This window comes from Camelus bactrianus, chromosome 20 (assembly GCF_048773025.1).
Source record: "Camelus bactrianus isolate YW-2024 breed Bactrian camel chromosome 20, ASM4877302v1, whole genome shotgun sequence".
Classification (NCBI taxonomy): Eukaryota; Metazoa; Chordata; class Mammalia; order Artiodactyla; family Camelidae; genus Camelus; species Camelus bactrianus.
In genome coordinates, this window is record NC_133558.1 from 18,390,480 (window position 1) to 18,403,930 (window position 13,451).

A 13,451-nucleotide genomic window follows, 5' to 3' on the forward strand; every position below is an offset into this window, starting at 1 on the left:
ACTTTAGTTAATACTGGAAACTATAGTTATTTTCTGACAGCTTAGAAATTATGCAACGTGTTATCTGTTTAAGAATTCACTCAGACAAAAGGAATAACTACATAGTTTATTACTTTTATACAAATAAGTTACATTAGCACCGTTCAGATTTTTTTCCCTAGACCTTTGAAAATCTTGAAGTACCTTAGAAATTGGAATAACAATGGGGATTTGGGAAGGTGTGCATAGGATTTGGAATGACAACCCAATTTCCTAATAGACAAAATACATAGAACAGGCAGGAATAGATCATGGTGTTCAGCCATGAATTGGAAGAGTAGACCAGAACTCTTCCTGTGTTCAAATTCCAAGGTCTTAGGTTGATGTGGTAAATTGAGAGGCATTGCTATGACATCAACGAAGTGAGAAATGTGAGTAGGTGCAGACATAAAATTATGTTTCTACAAAAAAGTGGTATGTCAACAAAAAAGTTCACAGGAAAGTAGTCATGCCCAAATATTCCTGTGGTAGCAACTCCATCTGAAACATGCCAGATAGACACAATATCTACAAAGATGACTGGAAGAGAGTTTCCTCATCTGAATCCATCAGACCCAATTTTAACTACCATGAGGAAAATCAAAAGATAGACTAAAAAGGGTGGTTAGAGAAAAGTAGATAATTTTAATGAGTGGTTAAAGTTCTCATTATGAATAATTGAGATGGATATTTGAGATATTTTGGTAACTGGATATTTGAGCTATTTGGGGACACCGTTAAGAGATCAACACTGTGATACACTTGTGTCAGGACACTTTTTTCAGAAAGGCTTTATATTAAACAATTGTCATTCCAATATATAGAGGTTTTGGCTAAAGAAGTGTTTAATCTCCATTTCTCTATCAATATTAACATTTGCAGATTATTTACCCAGCACTTTTCATTTGGATGAGCAGATCCTCACAACGCTGGGAGGTAAGTTGACATGCCAACTTTTTTTTTTTTTTTTTTTACTAAAGGAAAAGGCAGAGAAATAGGTTGCAGGATTATACACATCTTTACCAAAATTAAGAACACATCTAGGAGGGCTTGTCATCAAAGACTCTTTTCATGATAACTATTCATTCTACCTAAGTAGAAAAAAATATGCTATAACCAGCTATTCACGAAAAGGGAGGAAAAATAAAATGGAGAATTTCTGCATTACTTTAGTTGGAGAAATGAAATACAATGGCTAACTAATAGATGTTAAAATTCCTAAGAATAACTTTTCAGTGCATGAAAAGTAGCATTTTATTCCACTTTATGTACTGCTTATATGTCAACTAAGCAGCAGATTTTACTGGGCCTAATTTCATCTAAAAGTTTTTTTGGCCATCCTTTTAAATAGACTAGATTTAAACCCATTTTATAATTCACTTACTTATAAACATACCTTTGTTTTATACAAAATCAGGGTGTCTAAAAGCCTAGTAACAAAGTAACTTATTTTACCTGAAACTACACAGTACTGCCAGATAGTTTCCTAATTTTTTTTTTAATCATAAAATCATCATAAAATGTCACTGGCTCCCTAGTGTTACTGAATAAAATTTTAGCTCCTTGCTCTGGTGCTGAAGGCCCCTACCATATACCTACCTCTTCAGGGTTGCCCCATTCTCTAAATTTGACAAACTCCTTTAGTCTTTTCAGCTAACATGTCACCCTGTCCACGTAATAAGGACAGCACACAGCTCGACTCCACAGAAGTCAGTCCCCTCCACTGAACTTCCACAGCATTAAGTTTACCACTCACTTATGTTCATGTGCAGATCTTATCAATGTTATTACGCTAGAAGCCTAAGCCCAAGTGTGTGTATGTGTGTGTGTGTATCTGCTTTGTTCCTTTCACTGTCAGGCCAAGCAGGCACTCAGAAGTATTTCTCTATAATTTTTCTCTCCTCAATGGAGAAGTCTTTTAGGTTCGGGAAGAGCAAAAAGATTGAAAGGGGGCATGGTGGTCCTTTGTTAATCTCACTAAGTTATAGTTATTAAGTGTATAATGCTCTCTGGTTTGTAAAAGGCTTTCATATATATCTCTTCATATGACAGAAGAAACAATTAAATACCAAAGAAAAATGAACAGTGTTTAAGATCAGAGCTATTAGCAAATATTTAGGAAAAATAAAGATAGGAGAGAAAAGGAAATAGCTAGCTTTGTGGAGCTAACAAAAATACGGTTAACTTAAAAGGAAATTTTAAAAGGCTAGAAAACATTCAGTGGGGAATGTCTACAGGATTTTTGGGAAGCTAAAGTCTCAGATTAGACTGCAATGAGGGGCTAAGGAAGGCAAGGAAAGATTGCAGGGAAGTGATAAAGGGAGAGCCCTATGGTTTGCAAAGTCCCTAGTCAGCCTGGGGTACATCAGAGCAGGAATCCAGAGGGTACTTGAGAACAGAAGAGACACCATGCTGGTGAGTGAACCCAATGTGGTCACTGACTTCATCAGAAGCAGAATACATTCTTGACACCGCCCAGTAAAGCCAGAAGCTGGAGATATGAACTCAGGCACAGAGGAAGGAGGTCTGTTTTTGAAGAACTTAGAAGGTGATCAGGGTGAAAACAGGAGCTATCTTGAAATTCTTTTGAGAGTCTTGCCTTCACATGTTGATTCTTTGAATGTTGTGGAATCAGTCTGATCAGATCCCCAGGATTCCCAAGGTGCTTCTGAAAGGCTCTCTTTTCTTCTATCGCCCGTATTTGAGTCTGTAGCGTCATTGGCTGCCTCTGACCCAATCTTGTTGTCCCCAGCCACAGGGAAGTTTTGAAAACATGAATGCTACTTGTTTTAATATTTAGTGTGACTCCTCTGACCTGGAGGAAATTTAAGCTTGGCTGGCATAATCCTCGATGCACAGTTGGCTCTGAGTTGGGAGAGAGGAAGGTGGGTGGTGTCTTGGCACTTGCTTAGGCCCAAGATAACTGAAGAGTGAGAAACATCTGTTGAGCATCCTAGAATTTCTATCAAGATGCATAATCATTTTCATCTGACTTGATAAATTGATTTTTATTTACCTGAATGTGAAAGGTTTCCCCCTAAACAGCAGCACGTTAACTTGAACTAATGTAGTTAATGTTGACTGCAGAATGGAGTTGTATGGATGGAGCAGTCTCACAATGTCTTAATGATAAAGAAACTATTTAAGGCATTCTTACTCTAACTACTATGCTGGTGAAGAAATATGGATTCTTCCACCCCAACTCTGACAATCTTATGTACTTGGCAATAAATATACTAGATTGACCCAGAATCTAGAACCTCAGAGACTTAGACACAAACAAAATGGCCTTAGAAAATCCTCAGGAATGCAGGCAACATTAATTTTTCAGAGCTATGAAGGTCATTTTACTGGTATATTTAATAAATGTTTAGAGCACCTATATGCAAGGCACAATGTAGGGTATAAGACATCATCGATCCGAACAACTGGTGAGGGAGTCATCACAGGCAATAGGAATAGTCACAGCAGCAGTCCCCCAGATCAGAGCCCTCCACCCAGGGGAGGTCATCAAGTGCTGGCCGAGGGTGATTCTCTAGTCTGGAAGCCCATTTAAGTCCAAAAGGTGAGAACCATTTCAGGTCCTACCTCTTCCAGACAAGTCTCCCATAGCCTCCTATCAAACAAGTTTTTTTGTTTTTTCTGGAATGTAGAAGATAATTCATCTCAGCCAAACTGTATATTTTCCAACAAGCACCTGACGATGTGCAGTGGTAGATAAAGCCCAGCCCATAATTTTCCATTCAGCAGGGGCTCCAGGGTGGATTCAGTTCAACGCAGAACGAGCACCAAGTCTGGCACCTAATACGTGTGTCACGGTGATAGAATTTTCTTCCCCACGTGGCTTCTCTGATGTTGAACAAGGTATGAAGTTCGGGTGAAGCCTTTTCCACATGCGTCACACTGATAGGGCTTCTCACCAGTGTGGATTTTCTGATGCTCAATAAGGCTTCTATTCCTTGTGAAAATTCTCTCACACTCATTACACTTATAAGACACGGAAGGAGCCTCAGCATTCTCCCATGAGCTCTCCATCCTACCCTGACTCTCCCAGGTCTCTCCGTGGTCAGGATTCTGAACACTTTTATCGTTGTGGATCCTCTGATGTCTCAGGAGATGTGAATTCCGCCGAAAGGCTTTGCCACATGTGTTGCACTGGTATGGCTTCTCCCCGGTGTGGATTTTGTGATGTTCAAGGAGGCTGCAGCTCTGGCTGAAGGTTTTCCCGCAGTCATCACACTCGTAGGGCTTCTCCCCAGTGTGAGTTCTCTGGTGTTTGATGAGGTTCGAACTGTGACTGAAGACCTTGCCACATTCTTCACACTCGTAGGGCTTCTCACCCGTGTGGACTCTCTGATGAATGACGAGGGCAGAGCTCCCGATAAAGGTCTTGCCGCAGTCTTCACACTCATAAGGTTTCTCCCCGGTGTGGATTCTTCTGTGCTTCGTCAGGCCCGAACTCTGAGCAAAACTCTTTCCACATTCGTGACAGTAGTGCCGCCGATTCCCTGCGGCACTTTTCTGCTTTCTTTGTAACCTGCCCTCCTGTTCACCAGCTTCCGCACGTGCAGGAATCTGGCCGATGGCTTCCCCCAGGTGGCAGGGTGTCTGCCCATGCTCCTGCTCTGGATGTTCCTCATCCGCAGGCAGGTCCCTGACCTTCGTCTGCATTTCACCACCTGAAACAACAAGTGGCCAGCAACTGTCAATTACGCCCTGCCACAGAGGACAGCTTTGTGATAAGTCCCAGGGACACAACACATACAGAGGTCTATACATGCCAAGGATGAGGATTTAAGTATTACAATACAGATAAGAATAAACGGGGACCACAGGGGTCCTGAGGAGAAGGGAGACTTTAGAGGGAGAATGGAGCCATTAGGAGGAGGGTACAAACTGGGATCGGAGGGACTTGAGGGAAGGTGGCAAGGACTGAGGACTGGGGACATGTGCAGAGGCTCTGAGCTCTAAGGCCAGTAAGGCAGGGCCATATGCTTAGGATTAGATATTAACAGGGCTCTACAGAAGGCGACAGTAGACAAGGCACGTGGAAGGATTTCTGAAATGTTCTGTGAGAAACAGGGAAAGTAGGAACTCCGAAATTAGTCAGTGACCAATGGAAGGTGCAATCATCCCTGGCTGTGCCCATAAATAAAACTGGTGTCAGTGCTGGGAGATCTGAGTCAGAGCCCCCACCGTGCCACCAGTGAGCTCTGTGGACTCAGACAGGTCAGGCATCTGTGTACCTCTGCAGCTCGTCTCTAAGGCCACGCTCCACACTCAGTCTCAGGTCACTTCTAGCTCTTGCGCTCTGTGGTCCCACGGCCCATTTCCAGAAGAGACCCCTCGGCTCTCCTCCTCTGTCAGGGCTAGCCCCGGGAAGGGGAGGGGCAGGAATCGGGTTTTACTGAGCCTCTACTATGAGCCGGTGATACCTCCTTCATTCCACTTAAACTGACCAGAACACTGGCAGCACAGATGGAAAAGCAAGGCTCAGAAGGCTTAATAAACTAGTCACATAGCTGGTTAGTAGCTGGGATTCAGAAATGGTGGTTCTAATTCCAAACATAATTCAAACAGCTTCTAACAGCCTCATAGGTTCTAATACACAAAGGAAGCCAAGAAACCTCATGAGAAATCCGTGCCCATCAGTCTTACCCAGGGAGATCAGGCGGCCCCAGTTCTCCTGCCTTTCATCTCTGTAGTTCACCTGAGACGAATCCAGCTGTGTCCATCCAGGAGTGAGAGTCGGGGCCACCTCTTCCATTTTCAGAGGCCCCTGAAATGACAGGTAATCCCACCTAATTCCTCTTGCCCAAAACCACTTCCAAAGCTGGGTATATGCAATGAAGGAACATCCCTTTGACAGGGGTTCTTTACAAAAGAGCAGATAGATACACTTATGCCTTCTTAACCCTAGCTCTAATAATAGTGTCAAAAAGTGACTATTAAAGGAAAGAAATATTATACACATTATGATAAGTACTTTCACATAAACATCTAAACTGTCCAGAAAGTGAAAAAGTCTGAAGAACAAGGGCCAGTGCAGTGAAAGGAGTGGAACATATCCAAACTTTTCAAAATATGTGTGGTGTGCTTTGACAAAGTGGGGATGGGGACTCATTTATATTAATGATGTAAAGAATACAATGAAATCTAGGTCTGCTGTGAGAAAAACCAGGGAAAACAGATCCTACAGAGTCTCAGAAACAGATCTTCAAGCAGGACATGAAAGACTGGGTAAGAAATTAAAATCCAAGTTAAGTAAATATTGGTCAGATTGTAATATTAAACCTAATAACTAACTTAAAGGACATGCTTTATCTGTTCCTTCAAGTTGAAGTTCATGGAGGGCAAAGGGCATGTTTTTATACCCCTCACTAGCAGCAGAGTTTATGATACTTAAAAAAAACAAAACGAAATCACCATCACAATAAAATGCTTAGTTTGTATTTGCCAAATTTCCTTTGTTGAAGAACATCTCATTGATGAAGGAGCTGACCAAAGAGATGGGGTAGGAAGAGCGGGGAAGCAGAGCCAGCCCCGAAGCTAGGAGTGAAACAGGAAAATCCTCTTCAGTGGACACCAAGATAAAGACAGACGATGATAAATGACTTTGGAGTAGATGAGAAAACTCCAACTCCACATGGACGTAGGATGAGGATGGAGGGGGAATGGCGAGACAGGGTTCTAATGGGAAGCCCATCAGTAGTAAAAGGTGCTGAATGAGGGGCGAGGGAGAGGGACTCCAGCTCACCTGGGACTCCAGGGCGAGCCTGGCAGCTCTCACGGCCTCTTCTCTGCAGCGCCCTCCCAGGGCAAGTCCTGGAACCTGGAGAACTAAGAAGGAAAGAAAGCTCTGGCTGAGATCCACTGTGGCATTCAGCCTCCCTGCCCCGTGAACTCTAAGTTCAAAAACTGCATAAATTCCCATAAAGAAGTTCATAACAGAGTGGGCACCTTTCCAAAATTCCTGATCCCTGCCAGCTCAAATCCTAGGGCCTAAGAAGATGTGGTACACTCTACGGATGCACAAGACCCATGGGCAGGATCCTTGGTAGGAAATAGAAGCAACATAAAAGCAAAACAAGGCATTCCATCTGAAGAGTCTTTTGAATTCTTCTGAGAAAGGGGATAAGAGGATTTTTGTTGTTAAAATCTCTTTAGTATCTCTCAGGGAGCTTTCTGTTTTAGTTTTAGTTTGTTTTTGTTTTTTTAGTTGAAGTATAGTCAGTTTACAATGTGTCAGTTTCTGGTTACAGCATAATATTTCAGTCACACATGTACATACATAGATTCATTTTCATATTCTTCTTCACTATATGTTGTTACAAGATATTGAATATAGTGCTATACAGTATAAATTTGTTGTTTATCCGTTTTTGTGAGGATTGTCCTTGTATTTCCAATGTAAAAGATATTCTGCCAAAGTTCAGCACATATTTGTGCGAATTATTCCATATGTAGATGTATTTTTTGTTGTATTTGTGGGAGAAGGTGAGCAGCGCGTCCTTCTACTCCGCCATCTTGGCAATTCCCTCTGCTTTAGTCCTAAAAGACTAAGAGGAATCAGATAAGGCCCAGAAAGGAGGAAATGGGAGTCTGCTTACATAGAATTTGTTCGGAGTTGAGAGAAGTAAAGGGGAACTTCAGGGTTTTCTATAAAAGAATTCTGAAGGGGGCAGAAAATAAGTTAGGTTAGACTAGCACCTCTGTTGAGAAATAGAGATTTCATGTTGGCTGGCATGTCCCAGTGTTGTGTGTCTTGGAAATCTGCCTAAATGTTCACAGCACATGGGGAACACTGGGGAACATACAGTAGTTTCCTGTTGAGTGATTTTCACCCTATTCTGGTTACAGACCATGGGTCTCTCTAATTTTCCAAAGTCCTACAATCTCTGGAATATTCTGGCTGGCTTTACATATCCTGTCTTATATTCTTCATAGCACTTCCCAATATCTGAAATTGTATTATTAATTTCTTTGCTGTCTTCCTTACTAGAATGTAAGCTCTGCTGGAGAAAGAATCCTCTCCTACTGACAGTGCTATCCCTGGTACCCATGACACTGGCTACCACATGGGGGGGGGGGGTCTTCAGAAATGTATGTTAAATGAAAGGAGATCACTGTATTGATTTAAAAAAAAATCAATTCTTTCCAAACACCAATTTTAATGAAATCTTATTTACTATCTCCAGATTTGGTTAGGAAAGCTTTCCACTATTTGAAATTTCCCTGTTAGTCCCAGTCTCAAAGAATAGACCTGTGATGGGCATGTAAAACACCAATCAGCAGATCTGTCTTTCAAGTGATCCTTAAATGAAATTGGATGAAGTCTGCAGAATTCATACTGCCCAGAAGATAACTCACCTCTGTCTGGTAAGGACTGGGATAGCAGAGATTCCTGCTTGAGCAGTGTCTTCATCGGCTGGAACTGGGCATTTCGTGATCTCTGAGCCGACGTCAACACTGCCATCTTGCAACAGAGTAGTTTTTGCCCCTGATCACCACCTGGGACCTAGAAATCATTCACTTATTTATTCATCAAACACATCATGCTTTCTATGTGCTAGCACTTTCTATTTCCCAGGCACTATTTCTAAGAGCTTTATGAATATAAATTCACTTTAATGCAGATAACAACCACCTTATGAGTTTGGTACTATTATTATCTGTAATTTTGAAATGGGGAAACTGAGGCACAGAATTTAAGCAATTGCCCGAGGTCACCCAGCTAATATGCAGCAAGACTAGGATGGGAGCTCACGTAAGCATTACTCTGTGCTCCCTTAGTATATACATTTGTGCTTTTATGAAAACTCTTTGGGAATTGATTCTAAGTTCTCAGAGAACACAAATGTTTTCTTTTTATATAAATTTAAAAAAAATTGGGGGGGTTATTTATTTATCTTAAATTTAATGGAGGTACTGGGGATTGAACCCATGACCTTGTGCATGCTAAGCATGCACCCTACCACTGAGCTATACCTTCCCCCCTAGTAATACGTTTTCTTATCTGAAAAATGAGGATAATAATTTCCAACTTGCAGGGTTTTGGGGACCAACAAATAAGATCACAGTATATGAAATCACCTAACACAGGGCCTGGCACATGGTATGTCCTCATTAAATGCAGGTTTCCTTCCGGACATTTGTAAATAATTCATTTTCAAGTCACTTTCATAATCACTGGCTCATGTGTAGGTGATTTTCCCATATCTTCTATAAAGAATGAAGAGCCTGAAGCTGAGATTTGAAATGTTTTTTCTCTGTTACAGGGCTTAGCGGCAATTATGCCAACTCGAGAACCTTGGTCTCCTGGTCACTGGTTAGAAGCCTTTGGTCTGATTAAGTACACACTGAAAGGAACACAAGGACACAGGATAATGCAAAGAGAACACAGTCTCAGAAAACATGCAGGAAGATGCAGATAAAAATGAACCAACGAGTTTCTAACTTGTGGCCCACCAACTCCCTCCCAAGTATTCCATGAATGTGAATAGGAAAAATAACTTTATTTTCACTAGTCCCTAAGCAATATTTAGCATTTCCTTCAATTATGAATGGAAGCAACAAACCAAGGTGTTATTAGCAGTACACAGGAATCTGTCACCAATAGAAACTGCAGATGTTTTCATACCACATTACAACCAGGTAACTGTCAAAGTCATTCATCATCACTTTGAAATTATACTAGAGTTATTAGGCCTATCCCTAGATCTTACTATTTAGTGCATTAATTTTAAATAGCACGTATGTAACTTTATCATTCATTTAATGGTTTGCTCACCGTATTTCAATATAGTTGAGTTCTTTTGTATTTAAAAATACTATTGAGAAGGAGTCCAAGGACTTCAACTTACTGCCAAAGAGGTTTATAGTACAAAAAGAGACTGACAATTTCTGGAATTTAAAGAAATGCCCCTGGCTCCGATCTTGAAATTTCAGAAAGAAACAGATCAGCTTTCAGATCCTAAACCTGTTCTCTCTAACCTGCGGCATCGGCTCATCCAACTGCCTCTCCAAATATTCCAAGAGCACCACCACCTCCTCCCCGCTCTCCGGATGCTGCTCCCGCACCCAGCTCTGCAGGTTCCCAGGCAGGATGGTCAGGAACTGCTCCAGCACCAGCAGCTCCAGGATCTGCTCCTTGCTGTGCATCTCAGGCCGCAGCCACAGCCGGCAGAGCTCCCGGAGCCGGCTCAGCGCCTCGCGGGGCCCCTCAGCCTCCGGGTAGCGGAAGCCTCGGAAGCGCTGGCGCAAGTGCTCGGGGCCGGGAGCCGGGCTGCCGGCTGCTCCCGCCTCTGCAGCCAAGGCGGAGGCTTCCTCCTTCTCCACCTTCACCATCAGGATCCCCGTCTGGTCCTCTGCAGACTGGGCATCCAAGGCTGTACTTTCCTTCGATTCCCTGGCCATCCTGGATCAAGGCAGTACTCGGGCCTCGCTCTAGCTGGGAGCTGTATTTCTTTGGAAAATTCTTGAAAGGTGGGAAGTCACTGTTAGTCTGTAAAACTGCAAGTGGTCCCCTTTCGCGTGTCCAGGGGCCCAGGGCACCCCTGGGGCGCAACTTCACAGATTGCCCCCTGCAGTCTGTGCCTTTGCAGCGTCCTTCACTGCACCCCTCCCTGAATCCCACAATAAGTATCCTCAAAGGATGTCCCGGTGAGGAGAGAACACCCTCCAGATGCTGGAGAAAAATTGAGGCTGGGGCACAGGAAGCCTCAGTGGGGATCGAAGCCGCTTCCTGGGCTCTCTAGGAAGCACCTCTCGGTGGTTGTCCCCAAGTTAACCCATTGGCAACCACATCCTTACCTCCACTCAAGGGAAGCAGTTAGAGGAAGGAGAAAGAAAGGATGACAGACTCTGTATCATTAGAAATAAGACGAAACCTTTCAATCCTGTAAGGATGCTGTTATGGCCCTCACCGTGCTCTCATGTAAACTTGACTGAAGAGCTGACATAAAATGGCCACTAAAATTCAAAAGAAAGCAGGGCTTCCTCAGAGCTCTAGGCAGGAGGACCTTCCCTTTCTCTCAGTAACATCGAAAAAGCAAAACGCACCACGGGGCACTGGCTTGGAAAAAGTAGTGGTTACCCCTGGTCCTTGCCCCACTCCACTGCCACTCTCTTTCCTCCCCTTCAAGGCCAAACTACTTGAAAGAAAACCCTCCTATTTTTTACTCTAGTCCCCACCTTCCATTCATCCTTTACACATTGTAGGGCAGCCGACTGCCAACAAAGCCACTGAGGTTGCTCCTGGAAAAATAACTAGAGATTCTCCCCGCCTCCCCCCAAACAGGTACCACTTTCTATTTTCCATGGCTTCTTCTCAGGCTTCCAGGCTTCCCAGGCTCCCCACTTCCAGAACACTCTAGTGTTCTGGCACTAGGAACATCAGGGACATCTAGTGGCATCAGGGACCACACGATCTCCTGCTTTCTTTCTTCTTGTTTCTTCCCAGCCCTCATTTATGGTCTAGCATAGTGGTTAGATTTATAGACTCTCAAGCCAAGTTACCTGGGTTTGTATTCCTGGCTTACTAGCTGAGTGACTTTTGTAAGTTACTTAACCTTTCTGTGCCTGACTTTCCCAATCTATAAATGAGGATAGTAATAGTAGATGGTGATGGAAGAAATGTTTACCTATTGAGATACAGGGAGGTCATTCTGACTTATACGATGTACATCTGCTTTAACCATTAAAAAAAAAAAAGAATGCATTTACTGAGGATAGGAATAAATGACCCCCTTCCTATATGCTAGTGCTGTTACTCCTTTGAAGAAGAGGGTCCTTTCCCAGAATCAAGGTCTTGCTGACTTGCTGTGTATGTGCTAATCTGTCTCTTTTGAAAGCTTGAAGGAATATACCCCTGTCATGTTTGACGTGTCTTCTTTGTTCTGACAAGATATGAAACTGTGGTTCAGACATCCAAATTAGAACTGGGTTGCCATTGTGGATGTGATTTCAGACATGTTCCTATATCACTGGGAACTTGAATTTTCCGAACTGTATCAAACTCCAAGGGCACCACCAGCTATTCGCAAAATAATACCTGCTGGTAGCTGCTAGCCGCAACTTTCTGGTCTTGAGGTCTCCCCTTGTAACTATGCGTCTATTTTGAACCCTAACCAATTCTTGCTTAACAAGTACCCTTACTTCTTGCCAACTCCAATCCTAATTCTTTACAATTTATATAACTCTGTGGTTTTTACCTAAATAAGCCTCCCTCATTTTGCAGTTCAGCAGAATGCAATTCAAGTACCTTTTTTTTTTAGTATAGTTGATTAACAATTTTAATTTCTAGTGTACAGCAGAGAGATTCAGTTATACTATATATATTCTTTTTCGTATTCTTTTTCATTACAGGTTATTATATGATACTGAATATATTTCCCTGTGTCATACAGCAGGACCTTGTTGTTTACCTATTTTAAATATAGTAGTTTGTATCTACTAATCCCAAACTCCTAAATTATCCCTTCCCCCACCTTCCCCTTTGACAATCACAAGTTTGTTTTCTATGTCTGTCTATTTCTGTTTTGTAAATAAGTTCATTTGTGTCACTTTTAAAGATTCCACATAGAAGTGATATTATATGATATTTGTCTTTCTCTGCCTAAATTACTTCAGTTACCATGATAATCTCTAGGTCCACCCATGTTGCTGCAAATGACATTATCTCATATCTATGGCTGAGTAGAATTCCATTGTACATATATACCACACCTTCTTTATCTAATCATCTGTTGATAGACATTTAGGTTTCATCTATGTATCAGCTATCGTCAGTAGTGCTGCTATGAATATTGGGGTGCAAGTAACTTCAGATTAGAGTTTTCTCCAGATGTATGCCCAGGACTGGGATTACTGGATCATATGTTAACTCTGTTTTTAGCTTTTTAAGGAATCTTCATACTGTTTTCCATAGTGGCTGCACCAATTTACATTCCCACCAACAGTATAGAAGGGTTGCATTCCTCCACACCCTCTCTAACAGTTATCATTTGTGGACTTTTTAGTGATGGCCATTCTGACCATGTGAGGTGATACCTCATAGCAGTTTTGATTTGCATTTCTCTGATAATTAACGATATTGAACATCTTTTCATGTGCCTATTGGCCATCTGTGTGTCTTCGTTGTAGAAATGTCTGTTTAGCTATTCTGCCCATTTTTTGATTGGGTTGTTTGTTTTGTTTGTTATTGAGTTTATGAGCTGTTTGTATATTCTGGAAATTAAGCTCTTATCAGTCATTTTATTTGCAAACATTTTCTCCCAGTCTGTAGGTTGTCTTATCATTTTTTTATGATTTCCTTTGCTATGCAAAAGCTTACAAGTTTGATTAGGTCCTATTTTTTTATTTTTGCTTTTATTTCTATTGTCTTGGGAGACTGACTTAAGAAAACACTGCTGTGATTTATGTCAGAGAATGTT

The 13,451-nt window shown here is 42.0% G+C and overlaps 1 protein-coding gene across 2 annotated transcripts; it reads right to left on the reverse strand.

Annotated features, from left to right (window-relative positions):
- Window positions 1-87: 87 nt before the first annotated feature.
- On the reverse strand, window positions 88-10,768 carry ZKSCAN4 (zinc finger with KRAB and SCAN domains 4). 2 transcript variants are annotated; one of them, XM_074348255.1, is made up of 5 exons: window positions 10,099-10,768; window positions 8,389-8,536; window positions 6,776-6,858; window positions 5,677-5,797; window positions 88-4,697 (listed from the first exon to the last, which is right to left on the reverse strand). In XM_074348255.1, the coding sequence occupies exons 1-5, from the start codon at window positions 10,432-10,434 to the stop codon at window positions 3,832-3,834; spliced, it is 1,554 nt and encodes a 517-aa protein (XP_074204356.1). In that variant the 5' UTR covers window positions 10,435-10,768; the 3' UTR covers window positions 88-3,831. The 2 variants fall into 2 exon arrangements, with proteins under 2 accessions (XP_074204356.1, XP_010972437.2); XM_010974135.3 differs by having other exon boundaries at window positions 10,012-10,766.
- Window positions 10,769-13,451: the final 2,683 nt, after the last annotated feature.